The following is a 16576-nucleotide window of genomic DNA, read 5'->3' on the forward strand; positions in this document are numbered from 1 at the left end:
AATCATTTTTAAAGCAAAAAATGTACAATTTACAAACATATAAGAGTAAAGAAATTGAGATCACTGAGCCGGGTAACAGAGTGGATTTATACATAAATATATTTATATACGTTTGATGCGGCCGATTGCAACCAAAATACGAGGTGCACATCTACATGTTATAGCAGTCCTAGATACAAAATTTCAACGTTCTGAGGCTACTCGTTTTTGAGTTATGTGAGATACGTACGTACGTACATACGTTCGTTCGTACTGACGCCACGAAAAATTCTCTTCAAAATTAATTTTAAAGCAGTTTTATAATTTTTTTGAAGGAAAAGAGTATTTTATTCTGTCCTTGCGTACAGATATCACGCAAAAACATCGTTAAATTGCATTCGCTAGCGGTCAAAATGGATATTTTCGTTGAAATATGCTGCTTGAAACTTTTCGCGATTACAATACTTCCTTTTTACTTCGTACAAGGAAGTAAAAAACCGGAAAATTACTGTAAAGACTATTAAACTATTAGATTACTAAGAAATTATAATTACTCCAGAATAATGCTACCAATTTTTAGTCGTATGAATATTAACTGGTAGAATACCAGCTAAATCTGTGAAGGGATAAAACATATGAAGGGACACACACAGACACACATATATGCATTTATATATACATATATAAAGGCTGTATTATGATTCTTTGATTTTTACTTTGTCAAGAGGAGGTCAGCCATTGAATGACAACACAGATTCCCCAGTAGAACCTTTCTTAGTCCAAAGGGGCTTTGTACCTGAAAGACTATTGTTTCCGTTTTGCGATTTTGCGTTGAATCACTATAAATGTCCGTTTCACTTTTTAAACTGTTGCCACCAAATGTTAGAGTCCTGTATTATATTTGAAGAAATTAAATAATGAAAAATCTGCATAAATGTATGTTTATTTCTCGCATTGTGATAAAACAACGGTACAGAGCCATCGGATTTTGAATGACGTAATCCTCCTGCGAATATAGGCATGTGGAAGCCCAAATGTTTTATGATCGAACTTTAAAGAATTTTTGAGTAACAAACTCAACGATTTAAAAGCGGGCAATGGCAACACTCTATGGGGAGAACCTTTTTATCTCCAGCGCACGAAACTGTGTATCGTAAAGATAAGCTCATCTTAAAATTATTTTGCGACATTGCCATTGAACTGAATTTTATGGTTTGAGTGCAAAGAACGTGATATTTAATAAATGAAGGTAACACACAAAACGTTAAAAAACGCCCCTTTGGATGTAATTTAAAATCTGAAACCTTTCAGATTTTTTTTTTCTGTACGCTCAAAACTAATCAAACGGTTTTTAGCACCTTCAAAAATAAAAAGTGCCACCTCTACAAATGGCGTCCGAATTAATATAAAAGGTGGTGGATGATGATGCTTCACCACCAGAATTTTGCGACTGTGTTCCCTAATCCTCTGTCGTCCTTTAAAAGGGGGAGTATAATAAGGTACTCTCTCCATCTTTTGTGCATGCCTTCGTGGTGTAACGGTAGCGCACTCGGCGCGTATTCGAGAAACTAGATTCGAGCCCCGGCGAGGACATTGCTCATTTTTCATATTTTCTTGCTTCAAAATAAATTAATGTCTGTACTCTACACAATTTACAAGGTATAAAATTTGCTTTAAATTATTAGATAAAATAATGATAGATATATACACTGACGGAATCTCTACATGTAATAAAAGAAAGAGTCTGTCTGTGTCTTTCGTTCGTCTTTAGTATAATAAAAGAAAGAGTCTGTTTCTGTGTGTACGTCTTTCGTTCGTGCTGCGCGTAAGCTAATAGACCCAGGGCTACGAAATTTGATACTTAGGGTGCATCTAGACAAGAGCCAGTGCACCTCTAAGCGATTTTTTCAAAATTCCAATCAGATTTTTTTTTTAAATCTTTTTTGATGAAATCATATCACTTTGAATAGTTTCATTCTTTTTAGAAATGTGGTTTTGGCAATAGTTTTTTATTCAATGCTTTGTATACTGGCCTGCTGACTATTGAAAATATGAGATAAAATATTTATTACTTATTTCACTGTTTTTAAGATACTTAAAATTTAGTATAATGTTTTTTGCAACGGGACCTAGCTAATTTATTTATTACGATAATTAATATTTATATTAAGGGTATTGTTTATTTCATGCTGCTTATTTTCTTTTAATTTTCGGACAGGCAACATGCACATCACAATCTTCTTATTCTGACGCGCATGTGTCTCGCGAGGCACAAAAAAGGAATTTCCATTCTGAATTTTTCTTTTCTTTCTATTTATTAACTAACGGCAAGGAGCTTTGTATATTTTGAATTATGTCATCCGCAAAAAACAATTTTGATTGGTTATTACTTTCTGATGATAGTTTAATTTTTTTAGAACTGTGTTTTTGGCAATAGATTTTCATTCATTGCTTTGGATACTGGACTGCTGACTGTTTTCTTTTGAATATATGAGATTTATTGCTTATTTCATTGTAATTTTTTATATTATGTTTTAATTATATATAATTCTAATTATAAGTTTAAAAAAGTTTTGTATGATTTGTTTTAGGAAACAAAGTTCTTAACTTCCTTTAAACCATTTTGAATTCTTAAGATTTTGCAACGGGAAGTTGGTTAATTTATTTATTAGGATAATTAATATTTGTATTAAGGGCAATTGCTTATTTCATTGTACTTTTTTTAATATGTGATACATTTTATTGAAATTTGTTTTGATAAAGTAGTTCTTCAGAGTAAAATTCTGTGCAAGTTTTAAATTTAATGTCTGGTGTTCCTTTAGGCATTTTTACGGTACATTTAAAAGCCAGACGAAGGCTGGATGCATAGGTGTTGCTATATAATGCACTGACGAAATATATATATATATATATATATATATATATATATAATACATTGAAGGAAAAAAAATCTTGACACTAAGAAGGGGTTGTGCTAGATAAACAAAATTTGGTAGTCATATTTACACATCAGGAAAATGGCTTTCAAATTTCTTGCTAAAGCTCTTAAGTGTGGCGCTAGTAGTGCCACTATGAACATGTTTACGTTTATGACCAAGTTAGTTCCGTCAGAGGGGATATCTGGCCGATATGCTAACTGCTCCGTAGATCGGTTGCCTCGCTGTCGGTGGAAAAAAAGACCGTAAAAACTGGGGATTATCTGAATAAAATTTCGGATCAGTTGCACTCTCACATGGCGGCTGTCTTCGCAAATGTAAATGGAATCTTCCAGCAGGACACCACCCTATGTCACAAGGCTCGAATTTTGTTGGAGGATTTCGGGGAGCATAAGGATGAATTCCAATTAATATCCTGGACACCTAACTCACCGGATCTCAACCAGATAGACTACATTTGGGATGTTATGGAGTGGCAGTTCAGAGCTCAAACATCACTATGTCGAAATACCTCGACTTTGTATGACCACTGCTTAGGCATTTCGTACAACCTGTCTCCGGTCAGCTACCGAAAACTTGAGGCATCTATGCCAAGACGAGTTGCAGCAGTTTTGCAGCCCAAACGTCGCGCAACGTGTTATTGAATAGGTGGTCATAATGTTTTGGTTCTTCAGTGTATACATATTTCTTTTTTATGACAACTATTTCAGGTGGCTGACCGCCTAAACGGTTAGTAACATACATGAAAAGGTTACTTTGAATTTGTTAATTAAATTATTAAAGCTTTTAGAACAAAAGATGGCAATTTTAATGCATTACCGCGTATATATAAAAAAGGGACACTCTGAATATAAAAAATTGAAACAGAAAATATTCGAATTAGAACTCAATTCAATGTAACATTTCTCAACATATTAATCAGTTCTAAATAAAGTTCTAAAACATCCCGACTAAGCGTTCTTACCGTTCAGAAATACAGAAATTAATTTGAAATTTAAGAGTTCTGAGTTCATTTTATTAATTAAAAAATCGATATTCTGTAAAACTGAACATTTCATTTTTACTTCTTTGAGCGACGTAAAGGAATGTTTGTAATAGCGAAAAATTTTGGTTATCAGATTTCAACAGAAGCATCCATTTTGGCTCCTTTCAGAATTCATTTTCACTATTTTGTTTTGCGTGACGTCTGTACATATGGGCAGACGGGGTTTTATCGCCAAACGGATCATAAAATGGATTTCTTTCATGATGGCTGTACGTACTAACGTCTCTCGGGTAACTCGAAAACGATTAGCTGTAGAACGTAGAAATTTTGTACATGGGACTGCTATAACATCTAGTTGTCCACGTCTTTTATTTATTGCATTCGCCAGTAGCAAAAGTACCCAAACACCCCTCTTATAGGGCTTAAAAGTTCTTATCCCACCTTTATTTTCGCAATCGTTAGTCATAAACATATCCAGTTACAGAAGTGTTTTAAATGACGAAAATCTTCATGTTTGGGCAATTTCAGATTCCAAACAAAATTAATTTTTGTCTAATAACGAAATCTAACTTTTAATGCTATCTCTCGGTTTTTACACTTACATTTGGGAAAATTTTACATTCGTTACGAGAAAATTAATACAAGAAGTTTGACTCTCGCTCAACAAAAATTGACCAAGATATTTAATTTCAAATTTGTGACTACTTTTTATGTCATTTTAAACTTGCCTTGAGCATCGGTTAATTTAGTTAATAATCCGAGGAAATGAGTTTAAATAAAGAAAAAAATGTGTATAAGTTAATAGGCCGTACAAATAAGTCATGTGGTGGCCACAACAGATTTTTTTTTATTTGAGAAAATGAACTTCAAAATACAAGAGTTTTAACACTTTATTCCTTAAATTTCATTTATGTTTTCTTAATAAATATAGCTAAAATTTACGTTCCTAAGTTATTTTTAATCAAATCTTAAGCTTCAAATCTTGGTCTAATTAAAACTTCCTAATATTAAGTAAAAGGGATTTTCTTCATATCATTTTTATATGAAGGATTTAAGGGATCTAAGATTGTAAAAATTTTACAATTCCGATTCGAACAAATTTAAAGCATAGCAAAAATGTATATACTAATTTAATAGGCGTACAGGAAAGTCACCAGAATAATGTTTCCCCACAATTTCCTGTTATTCTTATGTTGAAATATAAACCTTGGAAGAAAAACCCGGCAATAATGGAATATCCATGTGCCTTACATATATTTTTGCTCTTTTATATCTTATCTTTTATCTAATTATTCAGCTCTTGTTTACTCTAGGTTATAATAAATGAGAAACGTCATACCTAATGCAGATCTTTGAAACATGTGGAAGGTATCTCCAGTTACAGAAGAGCCATGCAAAAGTCCGTGGCTTAGAATTTCTTGATGGAGCTTGATTACATGCTAGAGAGAAAGAAAAAGATATTACTTATCTCAAGTATCATTGAGTGCATTCAGTTAATTACAGGTATGAGGGTGATCTATCATTTATAATTCTTATTGGATGTCAGGAAACATTAATTTATCTTGACTCAGTATTTTATTACACAATGTATGCTTCTTAAAGTGTTTTTTGCGTTATATAAATTCTTCGGACTAAAATACGCTTTTTTAATTATTAAAAAGCATTCCCTTTATTTTGAAATGCAGGAATCTATTTTAATTCTTGGAATAAAACAGAGGCTTTATCATGAGTAAACAGTTTTGCTGCATCTCCTTTTTTGTCATACATTATATTTTATGTCATACATTTTTTGTCATACATTATTTTGACAAGTTTTCTTTTTAAAATTAGTGAAACTATTTCTTTTGTAATCATATAAATAAATGGCGTACACGAACATCTAACTAGTTTGCATATTGACTGCGCGTCATAAAGTAGTTGTTCATAGAAAATGCTGAATAATGGCTAAAAATAACATAGAATGTAGCAAATAGGAAACAGAAGTCACAAAATGATAAGGAAATAAGAGATTCCCCCTTTTCTGCTACATTTATTGCTTTAGTGGATAATAACAGATAAGTAATTTTGTTGATAAACATCAAGAAATTTTTAGTTGCCTTATTGATAGGGTGGTTAACATACATACCAGACGGTATACGCTGGAGCTGACTGCAGTACCGAAGGATCCGGATTCAAATCCTGGAGAAGGCCTGGATGTATGGAAATATATAGTGTCTGTGGAATATGGGACTCTCAAGATAAAGTCTTCTAGAGAGGTTTCGGGGTAGGGAAAGAAGGGTGTTTAAACCCTCAGACCCCCTCTTGGAGTACTCTCATTTAAAATTGGAGCCGAAATGGGCAAAGTCGCAGTGTTACCTATAAGATGCTCAAGGGTCATGCCAACGACAGAAGTAATCTTGCACTTCTTACCATGAGAAAAATTCGTGGGCTTGTCCTGAGTAGGTCAGACTAATCAGATTAGCCTCAACAACAATAAGATGTACGTAGCTTTCATGTCAAAGAGTAGACTTTTAGATCTCGAACATAGAGCATACGTTCACAACCGGCGTGTCTGCTTAAATTCTGGACACACAAATTCATCAGTTGGGGCTCCCATGTGTAGTTGGTGGCAAAAGGAAAAACAAAATATGAGATTTTCCGTTGCCATCTCGTAGTGTGTCTCGGTAAAAATTAAGATGGCGATAGGCAAAAACAGAAAACAATTACTCCTGTATATGACTATTGATAAATGCAAACATTTCCCTCTCCTGTGTGCTTTCATGAGATTATCGATATCAATACAGGATGTGACAACAGCAGACCGAAATTTCTTTGAAAGCTAGTAGCTCTGCGAAAACGCTCGCTTTCATGCACATGGTTTTATGAGTTCTTTCTAGGAGTGGAAGTAGAAGTAGATATTTTATTGTATTTTTTAATATGGCCGCGACATTGACAATGCAATGAAGCATTGCCTGTAACGTAATCGTTACAATTTGTTAAGCAGGAAAATTTACTGTTCGTAAAAATTTATTAATAAATGTTACTGAAATTTAATATTTACATTTTTTGCTTTATATTTATGTTAATGAAATTTTTCTTTTTATGCATCACTTGATAAAATTCTCATTTACTTTAATGCAAATGTTTCACAAAAATAGCAGAAGTCAATAAAACAGCAAGTTGAAACCCCGTTTTATTCGCTAAAATGCAGTTTTTTTAATCTTCTTTTCCTTTCCCTTATGAAACACATTTTCATCACAAACACATAGTAATATTTTTTCAATGGCTTCTAAAATAAATAATTAATACTGTAATTAATTATTTTAATTTAGGCACCATCCACCGTTTTCCCATCGTTATTAAAACTTCCCAAACCCCACTGAAATTGCTTATCACGTTATTTTATTTCATAAAACAACAGCAATAGCCTTTTTTTGTTGTTTATATGCTTTTTACCCGCGAGAGACTTTATTAAGCGTTGAAATATCTATTATCATCCATCTAGTTTATTGCCTTTTTTCTTAAAAAAATGAGCAGCCGTGCATCATTTTTAGACAGTTATTTATTTGTTTTGAAAATGTGAGAGAATGCCAAAAAACTGATGCCAAAAATTGACTGATGCCAAAAAATTATTTGACGTAATTTCAAGAGTATGTTGCCACTTTAATTGTCAATGATCGCTAACTATTTTTTGCGTAACAGGAAATTTTTGAGCAAAAGATTTCGTGAAGTCTACGGAAGCCTATTCAAAAGTTCAAAATAATAATTTTTTCGGATGTAATCATGTGTAAGAAAAAGTTAATGTATGCAGCGTTGCAAATTAGTACAAATATTTGTTTAAACTTTACATAATTATGTTTCTTTTGTATTTTCTGTTATTGTAAACTTGCATAATTTTTTTTGCACTTTAAATTGTGCATCTATGACTATTATTTTACTTATTTGACTCTTATTTTATTATTTTGCATTCAGTGAAATTTTGCGTATATAAACGTTGAAAGCTGGTAAACAGCTGCGATGTAATCCTCATAGGATTTTCAGCTACGCACAGCCTTCGTTACACTTGAAAAATATCACCAATGTTGGCGATTTATGAAAAATCCTAGAACAGAATTTCTCAACTTTTATACTTCACGTAATCCCTAGAAATGTGTATACAGAAAGCGTGCACATTATTATATATATAGCTATTCAATTTTGCATTTATAAATTACACATAGGGATAATCAGAAGGAAAAGATACAAAAAAGTAAAATAAATAAAAATAAGTAAAATAAAAAAATAGAAATAAGTAAAATAAAAAAAATACAGTGTAGTTTCAGCTACAGAATAGTTTAGAATTAGGAAAATAAAAATGGAGAACTTGTACACACATTAAATCTTTACTCTTTTCGCCTCTTTGTTATGAGTAATTACTTAAGAGCGGTATTTACAAATTACCCGCTCATTATTAGATTTAGCAATTCTGAATTCTCATATATTAGCCCTAAACATTTTACCGCATAACAGAGCTTAAGAACGACAGTTATAGAATTTATTTTAGTAGCTGTTTAAAGATTTTGACGGAAGCTATACGAAATCTGAGGGATATCCTTCTCTTCTGGAAGAAAACTAAGAGCGTTTAGCGGGAATTGAGAAAAGAAGTTTAGTGTTCAGCTTGAATAGATTTTATAGCTTATCAAAAACTTTATCTTTTTAATCAGTCTCTTGAAAGGTCTGATGCTACGCATTTTTAATATGGAGTTTTGACCGCGTCTGCCTTCGGTGACCGCGTATGTTTCAAACTGAATCACTAACACTTTTTTTTGTTCAATGGAGGATTTTAGTGATATCTCGTATACTATTGACATTATAAACAAATAAAAAGATTCAAGGTAAAATTAGCACAAAAGAGCAAAATGTTGATAACAATTTGATATGAGTTCAGTCCAGCTTTGTCAAAGCCTTCTTTCCGTGGTTAAGGCAGCAGATGTTGTGGTTCCTCAAGCGGAAGCATGCAGTATCTAGTTAATGAACTTAGCTTTCATTCTATTATATTCAGAGGCTTGGAATTCATTCTTCATTGATTATTACTTGTTCAATGTTCGACTTATCTTCTTGCGATGAAACATTCCAGCTTTTGCGTGAAGTTTCTAGCCCAAGTTCGGCTGGGTTCACATTAACAGAGCTCTGATAAAATTAAATTCTAACGAAACTCACGATAAATGGCATTTTTCTCTTATTTGTACTAATTTTTTCATTTGAATTTCTTCCTTTACTTATTACTAAATAACTCCTTTTTCGTGAATGTGTTAATGTTATACTATGGAACTGCCATGAAGCCCGGGTTTTCCTTTCAGTTAACTTTCTTATAAAAGGAACTAAAAACAACCCCCCCCCCAAAAAAAAAGCCTCAGATTAAACCCAGACCAAAATATCCTTTTTTGAGAAATTTCTTTGCAACTGCTTTTACAAGTTCCTTTATCACTAAATTTCCTTTTGCAATCAAAAACATGTTAGCCACATTTCAGATAATCCATCGAGAATCTGAAAATCAGTGGTAAAAATCTAGAAACAATTTTTCCCCTGCTTAAAGCCATACGATAGGAGCTGGAATGGAAATGGAGAAACAGGTGGTGATGACGATGGATAACGATAGATAGGTGACGATGGATAGTTATCATTTATTTTTCTTTTTTTTTTTTTGCTAAAGTTAACTCACTATTGGACAGATTTATAAAAGGGATAGGAATAGAGCTGCAGTCTCAAAGAAAGGTCAAACGAAATAGAATTTATTTTCCTTCTGGGAAAAGAATAATTTTATTCACACCGTGAGTTTGAATTTGAAGTGATAACTCGAGTCATAATCTTTAAATGATTCAATAACGAGCTGATATTACATGGAAATGCTGTTCCAGAGCTAAAGAAATTTGACCTATTAAGAGCAATGACCTATTATTTAGATAAACTGGTAACAAGGTTAACGGTAATTACATATTATGTATATTAAAATTCAGGATTTCTCAAAAACTACTAAAACTTTTCTAATTTATTATAACGTTTATTTCTCCTCATTAAGTTTTGAATATTAATAGTTGGACAGAAGCTATCATTTTAATTTTAAATAACTACACTGATTGTGAAAATTAAATGCAATGATTGTTATTCAATATAGGTTTACTTTAGCGAAATTCACGTCATGGAACACCATTTAAGAAGTTATTTACTTCGTTAGTAAAATTTATATTACAGAACATAAAACAAGAGACTTTATTGTATCCTCTCTTGAATAATAGTTCAAAAGAATTCAATGCAGTGGATGTTTAAAAATGATTACCGATTTTTGAAGCAGAATAATTTTCTTTTTCATTTTCGCAGAACAACAGCAAATATACAGATTAATTTCTCATTTTCCTGACAGCGGCATTAGGACAAATCCACGAATTGAGCAGGATTACATCTGTTGCTGCTACGGGCCTAAGATGCCTACGTTGGCCGAAGATGCTACGCGCCTGTTCATAGGCGATAGTACGACTTATTTCCAGCTCGGTTCCAATTTTGGAGGAGAATATCTAAGGGAACGGATCCGAAGGTCTTGCTCTAACCAAACCACTGCAGAGGACTTTCACCTCGTCATTTATTTGTATTCACTCGTCATTATTTGAGCAAAGACACTATACACTGATAAATATCCAAGCCAGTGGTCTCAAACTCTCAACACATGGGCAGCACGCTGTTTCTGAGGCAACTGTATGCAGCTCGCGAATATATTTCTATTACGTATTTGTTTACAAATACTGTGCTTATAGTTTTGGAGACATACTGAGTTCATGTGCAATAGCATTGTTTAGGGAAAAGATAGAATGAATAGATTGAGGCTATGTCTCTGTCACTGTTTGCTTGTACACCAGGCACCTGATTAAGCCCCTGAGAGAGAATTCCCACGTTGGTTCAGTTAGTAAATTTAGTTTGCCAGCCGACAGATGATGACATTTCAGTATTCTGAAGTTTTTCGTTAAGGTTAAAAGTAAGTTATTTAGTGGCTATATAAATATATTGAAAATGCCTTAAATAAATATCAGTCTAAAAATTTAAAATTATCTATCAATACATTTGAACTACAAAATAGAGCCAATAGAAATTTCTTAGGTACAACTTATAGACTTCAGAGAGAAAATAAATATTTTCCTTTTTGTGTTATGATTATTATCATTATTAAACAATAAAAATGATAATAATCCATTCAAACTAAAATGTACACAGAGAAATGTATGTTTTGATAAATATTCAGTAAGTAGAATTTAATTTTTAAATTTGTTAAAAATTGTTCTGGCCCGTTAGTTGCTTTGACATCGAGTATTCGACCCACGTGCAATTTGAATTTGAGACTACTGATCCAAGCCTTCTCTGGAATTTGAATGCGGGACCAACGATACGGCAGTCAATAATGTTTAAACCAAATAGGGCGGTTGATAGAAGTCTAAATGGAAGTATAATTCCTCTAACAACCTGGGCCCACATATTCAGTATAATGTGATTCACAGCAACAATAATCCTTAACTTTAACTCACGTACATTGGTAGGTAAAGGAGGTCATAAAAATTTTAAATGCTTATGGATGCCACAGTTTCTATACAGATGCTACAGGTTCCAGCGTTTCAAATTTCACTATACAAGCATAGAAAACGTTTACGATACAAAACAATTATCACCAGTTTAAATCAGAATCGAAATGTTAGCTATGTCAATGTTAGATACGTCTAAATGTCATAATAAGTGCTATTATGACAGATCTATTGATTTACTGTGTAACCTTGATAATGAAATTTATAAACATAACGCATATAAAAGATAAATATCATACGAAACTGAGATGTAAAATAACCAAACAGAAAAGAGTTTTTCATTCTCTATGCAAGGCATGAAAGCAACGGTTATCACAATAGCTTTAGATGACATTGAAGCTGTGATCCCATAGACTCATGCAAATGGGTTAAAAATTTCTTTTACAAGCTAATTTTTATTAGAAAACTACACGCATTGCTTAAAAAATATGTAAAGAAATTATAAAAACATACCTCGTATCATGAACATTTCCAGGCGCAAGTTGCTGAGATCGACTTGAAACAGGCGTATTTTTCTTTAGTTTCACTAATTTTATTATAACACTCTTAGAATTTTGCATTGGGTCGTTTTGCACATGAAGTGCCTTCGTAACCTTTTTACTTTATTCTGCTATATTTGAAATTTCTAAAATCACCGAATAGCCGTAAAAACAGTTATTTAAATGGAATTTAAAATTTTCTGTTGCTTTTAAACATTCAGTCTTATTATTCTTAACCTCACTCTTTTCATAAATTTGAAGCACAAATTGAATGATAATTTGGACCAGGCATACAGAATACCAAACGCAAGCATTCCTTGAGAGTAGCGAAATTTTATTTCAGTTGACGCAAAGCTTCACTTTTCCTAAATAAAGTTAGGAAAGACGGAACGACCTATTCACAACTACTTTCGATGCATTTGGTTTGCACTGAGTATTGTTTTGGAACCTTATGTACCGTGGTACATAAAGTGCACATCAATGTCTGCTTCACTCACTTCGGAACCAATATTTCCGATCCAAATAAATTTTTTTTATCGATTTATGGTAAATTAACTCTTCATTTTTTTGAATGGATTGTGCTCTGTGAGATCAATGAGACAGTCAAGATAATTGTATTCGACGAACTAGAGATAGGTTCTCTAAATACCTAACATTAGAAAAGGAAAATATGTGCAATCTCTATACTTTTTTTTAGTTCGTAATCTTACACCTCGCTTCAGTTTCAATAAAACTAAAAACATAAAATAAAAGAAACAATCTGTGAAACAGTTCAGATTTTTAAGAATCTCAACTCCTATTTTAGTTCTGTGCAATCACTACGCCTTTTTTAGTGCTTAAGTTTCCACGTTGCTACAGTTTCAATAAAATTAAAACATAAAATAAAGAAGGCAATCGTTGATCAGATTTTAAGAAAAGACTTATGAAGAACATAATTCGAAATTGCTACTGGCAAGTAAAAAATATTTTACTTCTTTTTATTTATTTTTGTTAGGGTTATGGAACCAAAATAGTTACCGACTGAGTAGTATAAATTTATTTCCTGATTCTAAATTTGAAATCAAAATAAGATTTTAACTAAATTGTATAAAATTGAATAGATGTAAAATTTAACAGTCTCCGTTGATCTACTAATATTTATTCAAATGATTTCTAGTAAATGAAGCTTTTATGTTACAGTTTCTCAATGGAGACTTTTACATTTTTAATAAACTTTGCGGAGCCATTTGGACGTTTCCTTGAACTTTAGGGCTAGTTTCGATTTGAACGTACACTGACTTTAGTTATTGTTTAGTTTAAAGAATCTGATATTGCGCCGTTCGTTCCACGTTTCAATCTGATACTGCATCAAATGTTCACGCAGCAATCTTTTACTATACTAGAGTTTCATTTTTGAGTCTGATATTGCATCCATATTTCCTTCCTCAGTTTTAATCTGAACTAATGTTTCACTCCTCAGCCTGAAATTCTATCAGTTTTACATGCCTCAGTCTGATTTTGCATCAATCTTGTTCTGTAGGAGATTTTCCTTTTACTCCGATGTTCCATCAATTTTTCATTTTAACAGCTGGATTGTATTTCAGATTTTCATTCTTCAGTCTGACACTGAAACAATATTTCACTCTTCAGTTTCATCCCGCACCCCTTTTCCAGTCTTCAGTTTCGATACTGTGCCAGTGCTTTACCCTTCGATGTAATACCACTCATTGCAAATGTATAAAGTGTCCTCATGAGAAACAGATTTGTGTTATTTAGAGGAATTTTACTAGCATTGACATGTTATAAAAAGGCTTTTATTCTTAGGCTTGATATAATATTACCTGGTATTTAAAAAAATCTGTTTAGACTTACAGTTGGAACGCACTAGATTTAGGAAGGCTAGTGTAGTAAGCCGATGCAGCTTGCGAATGGCCCCTATGTAATACCCCTTCTCCACAAAAGCGTGAAAGATTTTGTGTTTACGAAGCAGAAAATTCTCCTTACTTACGGACTGCTTCTGAATCAGCTGAGGCGAATCCAACAGGAAAGACACAATATCCAAGAAAACCTGAAATGGGAGAAAATATTTGATGAAATGTTATTTGTAAAACATCTTGGAAGTCAAAGTACCGTACAGCCAATTTTTATACAGCGTTAAGATTTATCCTGCTTTATACAAGCTAGAGAAATAATGTCTTAGACATAACAATTTTTTTTTAAAACTGTTGTTATTTATATCATTAGGCAAAGACACTTAGGCAATGGCAACTCTTATTTCAAATTGTCGCCAACAAATATTATTTTTAAAGAAATTAAATAATGAAAATTCCGCATGTATGTATGTATGTTCCTCGCACTCTCACGAAACGACGGTACCTAGAGCCATCCAATTTTGAATAACGTAGTGCTCCTCCAGAACATATGTAGTTGAATGCCCGAATTTTGAATTTGGATTTGCTTTATTATTTATTCCATACTTGTTAAACTTTAAAATGCATTTTTGATTAACAAATTTAATGATTTGAAAGCGAGAAGTGGCAAAATTGCACGAAATAAAACATTTTTATCTCCAAAGCGCGAGAATGTCTATCGGGAATTCGAAAGGTATGCTGTTTTTAAATATTTTGCGATTTTGCTGTTGAATTGAATTTTACATGGCATAAGTGCAAAAAATGAGATATTTAATAAATAAAGTTAACACATAGAAACTTAAAAATAAATCTGAAAAAGTTCAGATTTTAACGATCGCCCAAAACGATTTGTTAACGTCTTTTACGCTCTCGCTACGGTCGTAATCTACCAGGCTGCTGTTGCACTCACTTCTGCTAGTTTGATTATTAAGCACAAATTTTTTAGCACTTACGCCATCAACGTTCAACATCAAAATTACAAAACTTTTAAAAGCATCATAGCAGCATACGTTAAGAATTCCCGATGCAATGTTAAGTATTGGCATAGTTTTTCTATCTTTTTCAGAGTTCATCATATAAGGGTACATTTTTCTTGTGTCTTTTTTATTAACGTTTAACGTTTTGCATGTTAACTTAATTTATCAAATATCACGTTCATAGAAACTTAGTCATAGAAATTTCAATTCAACAAGAAAATCACTATATATATATATAAACAGTGCATGTTTAGAGTTTCCGACAAACGGTCTCGAGAGCTGGAGAGAAAAATATTTTATTCCGTACAGTGTTGACATTTTTCATACTGTTGAGTTTGTTAATTAAAAATTTACAGAATATAAAATAAAATTCAAAAGTCAAAATTTCGACTTTCGAGTGCACATGTTCGGGGGAAGGACAACATTATTCAAAACATAATAGCTCTAGGTAGCGTCGGTTTTTCACAATGTGAAGAACATACTACATACATGCAGGTTCTTCATTATAAAATTTCTTTAAAGATAATACGGGACGATAGTATTTGGTGACAACACTCTGACAAGTGATTCGCTTTTTATAGTGGATGACGCAAAATCCCGTTTCGAGACTAATAACCCATTCGAGCTAACGCCCTTTTGGGCGAATTATAAAAAGACAAATTGTTTCGGAGTATCGACATGATGAACGGCTTTTGCTATGACATGATGAATGGCTTTTGCTATTGCTTAGAAAAGGTTTATTGCGTTTACAACAAGGCAAGAAATTTTAAAACAATAGCTTTAAATTTGGTAAAACAAAAAATTTACACTCATGGGCTTAATTAGTATTATTACTAGCCATTTTAAAAGCCATTTTTAAACAGTACAGTTGTTCAAGTTTAAGCATCACAACCCCATAGTTTTCTTCATTTGTTTGAATTTCCCCCATGTTTAACATGGATACGAGTCAATTTCTGTTAGAAAGTTGAGCATCAACGAATTCCTCCTCTTCAGATAGCCTTAGTGTGCTTCGCTATATTCGTAGGAATAAGCTACAGAACGGTTAACAGTTTTCCTCAAATATAACGAATAAAATATTACGACATTCCGAGTTTCTGCGTCACCAAGTGCAACAGCTGTGTGATTCGGCATCTTTTATTTGAATGATTCATATGTTACCATTACCTTTCATTTCACAAAGCACGTTTCCTCAGCATTAAAAGGGTGCAGAAGAGTCAAACCGAGTAGACGCAAATGAATTTAAAACAGTAAAAGCGTGAACAAATTCGAAACGAAAGTGCAATCCTTTTAACTTCTTAAGCAGTTAAATAAACGCAGAAATGCACATTTGCAAGACGGAATTATTAGAGTGCTTTCAAATGCTAAGAAGTTAAGCAAACTTTAGAGTCGTGGACCAAAGTCATATGGAATTAGAGGCGTTAGGAAGATAAAATGTATGTTAGTGCAACGGAATAAACCCACATGTATTTTGGAATGTTATGACAGCAGGTATAAGGCAGTTGACTGCTCATGGAATTTAATCACCAGCGTTTTAATATTACAAAAACATACAGCTACTAATTTCAGGGATAAAGATTTTGTAAAATATAAAAAGCAGCGTTCATGAATGTATTTTACTTATTTTTTCAGGTATATATTTTCATAGAATGTATTTTCTTAACGGTTTTATCTTTTAACAGAGCTTGTTCAGGTGAATTAACTTTTAATTTTTAACTGCTATTATCTATTTAAAATGCTTGTCATCGTTA

At 32.6% G+C, this 16576-nt stretch overlaps 1 protein-coding gene across 2 annotated transcripts in view; it reads right to left on the minus strand.

Moving 5' to 3' along the window:
• Positions 1 to 16576, minus strand: part of LOC118187321 (uncharacterized) — a 1290260-nt gene that overhangs the window by 91856 nt on the left and 1181828 nt on the right. For both annotated transcript variants that reach the window (XM_085824924.1, XM_085824923.1), the window contains exons 15-16: positions 13950 to 14009; positions 5240 to 5339 (exon numbers count right to left, since the gene is read on the minus strand). In XM_085824924.1, coding sequence (XP_085681050.1) covers positions 5240 to 5339; positions 13950 to 14009 — 160 coding nt within the window. The remainder of the gene's footprint in view (positions 1 to 5239; positions 5340 to 13949; positions 14010 to 16576) is intronic.

Source organism: Stegodyphus dumicola, chromosome 10 (assembly GCF_044657685.1).
Source record: "Stegodyphus dumicola isolate Sdum_Otavi_A_Nest chromosome 10, ASM4465768v1".
NCBI lineage: Eukaryota > Metazoa > Arthropoda > Arachnida > Araneae > Eresidae > Stegodyphus > Stegodyphus dumicola.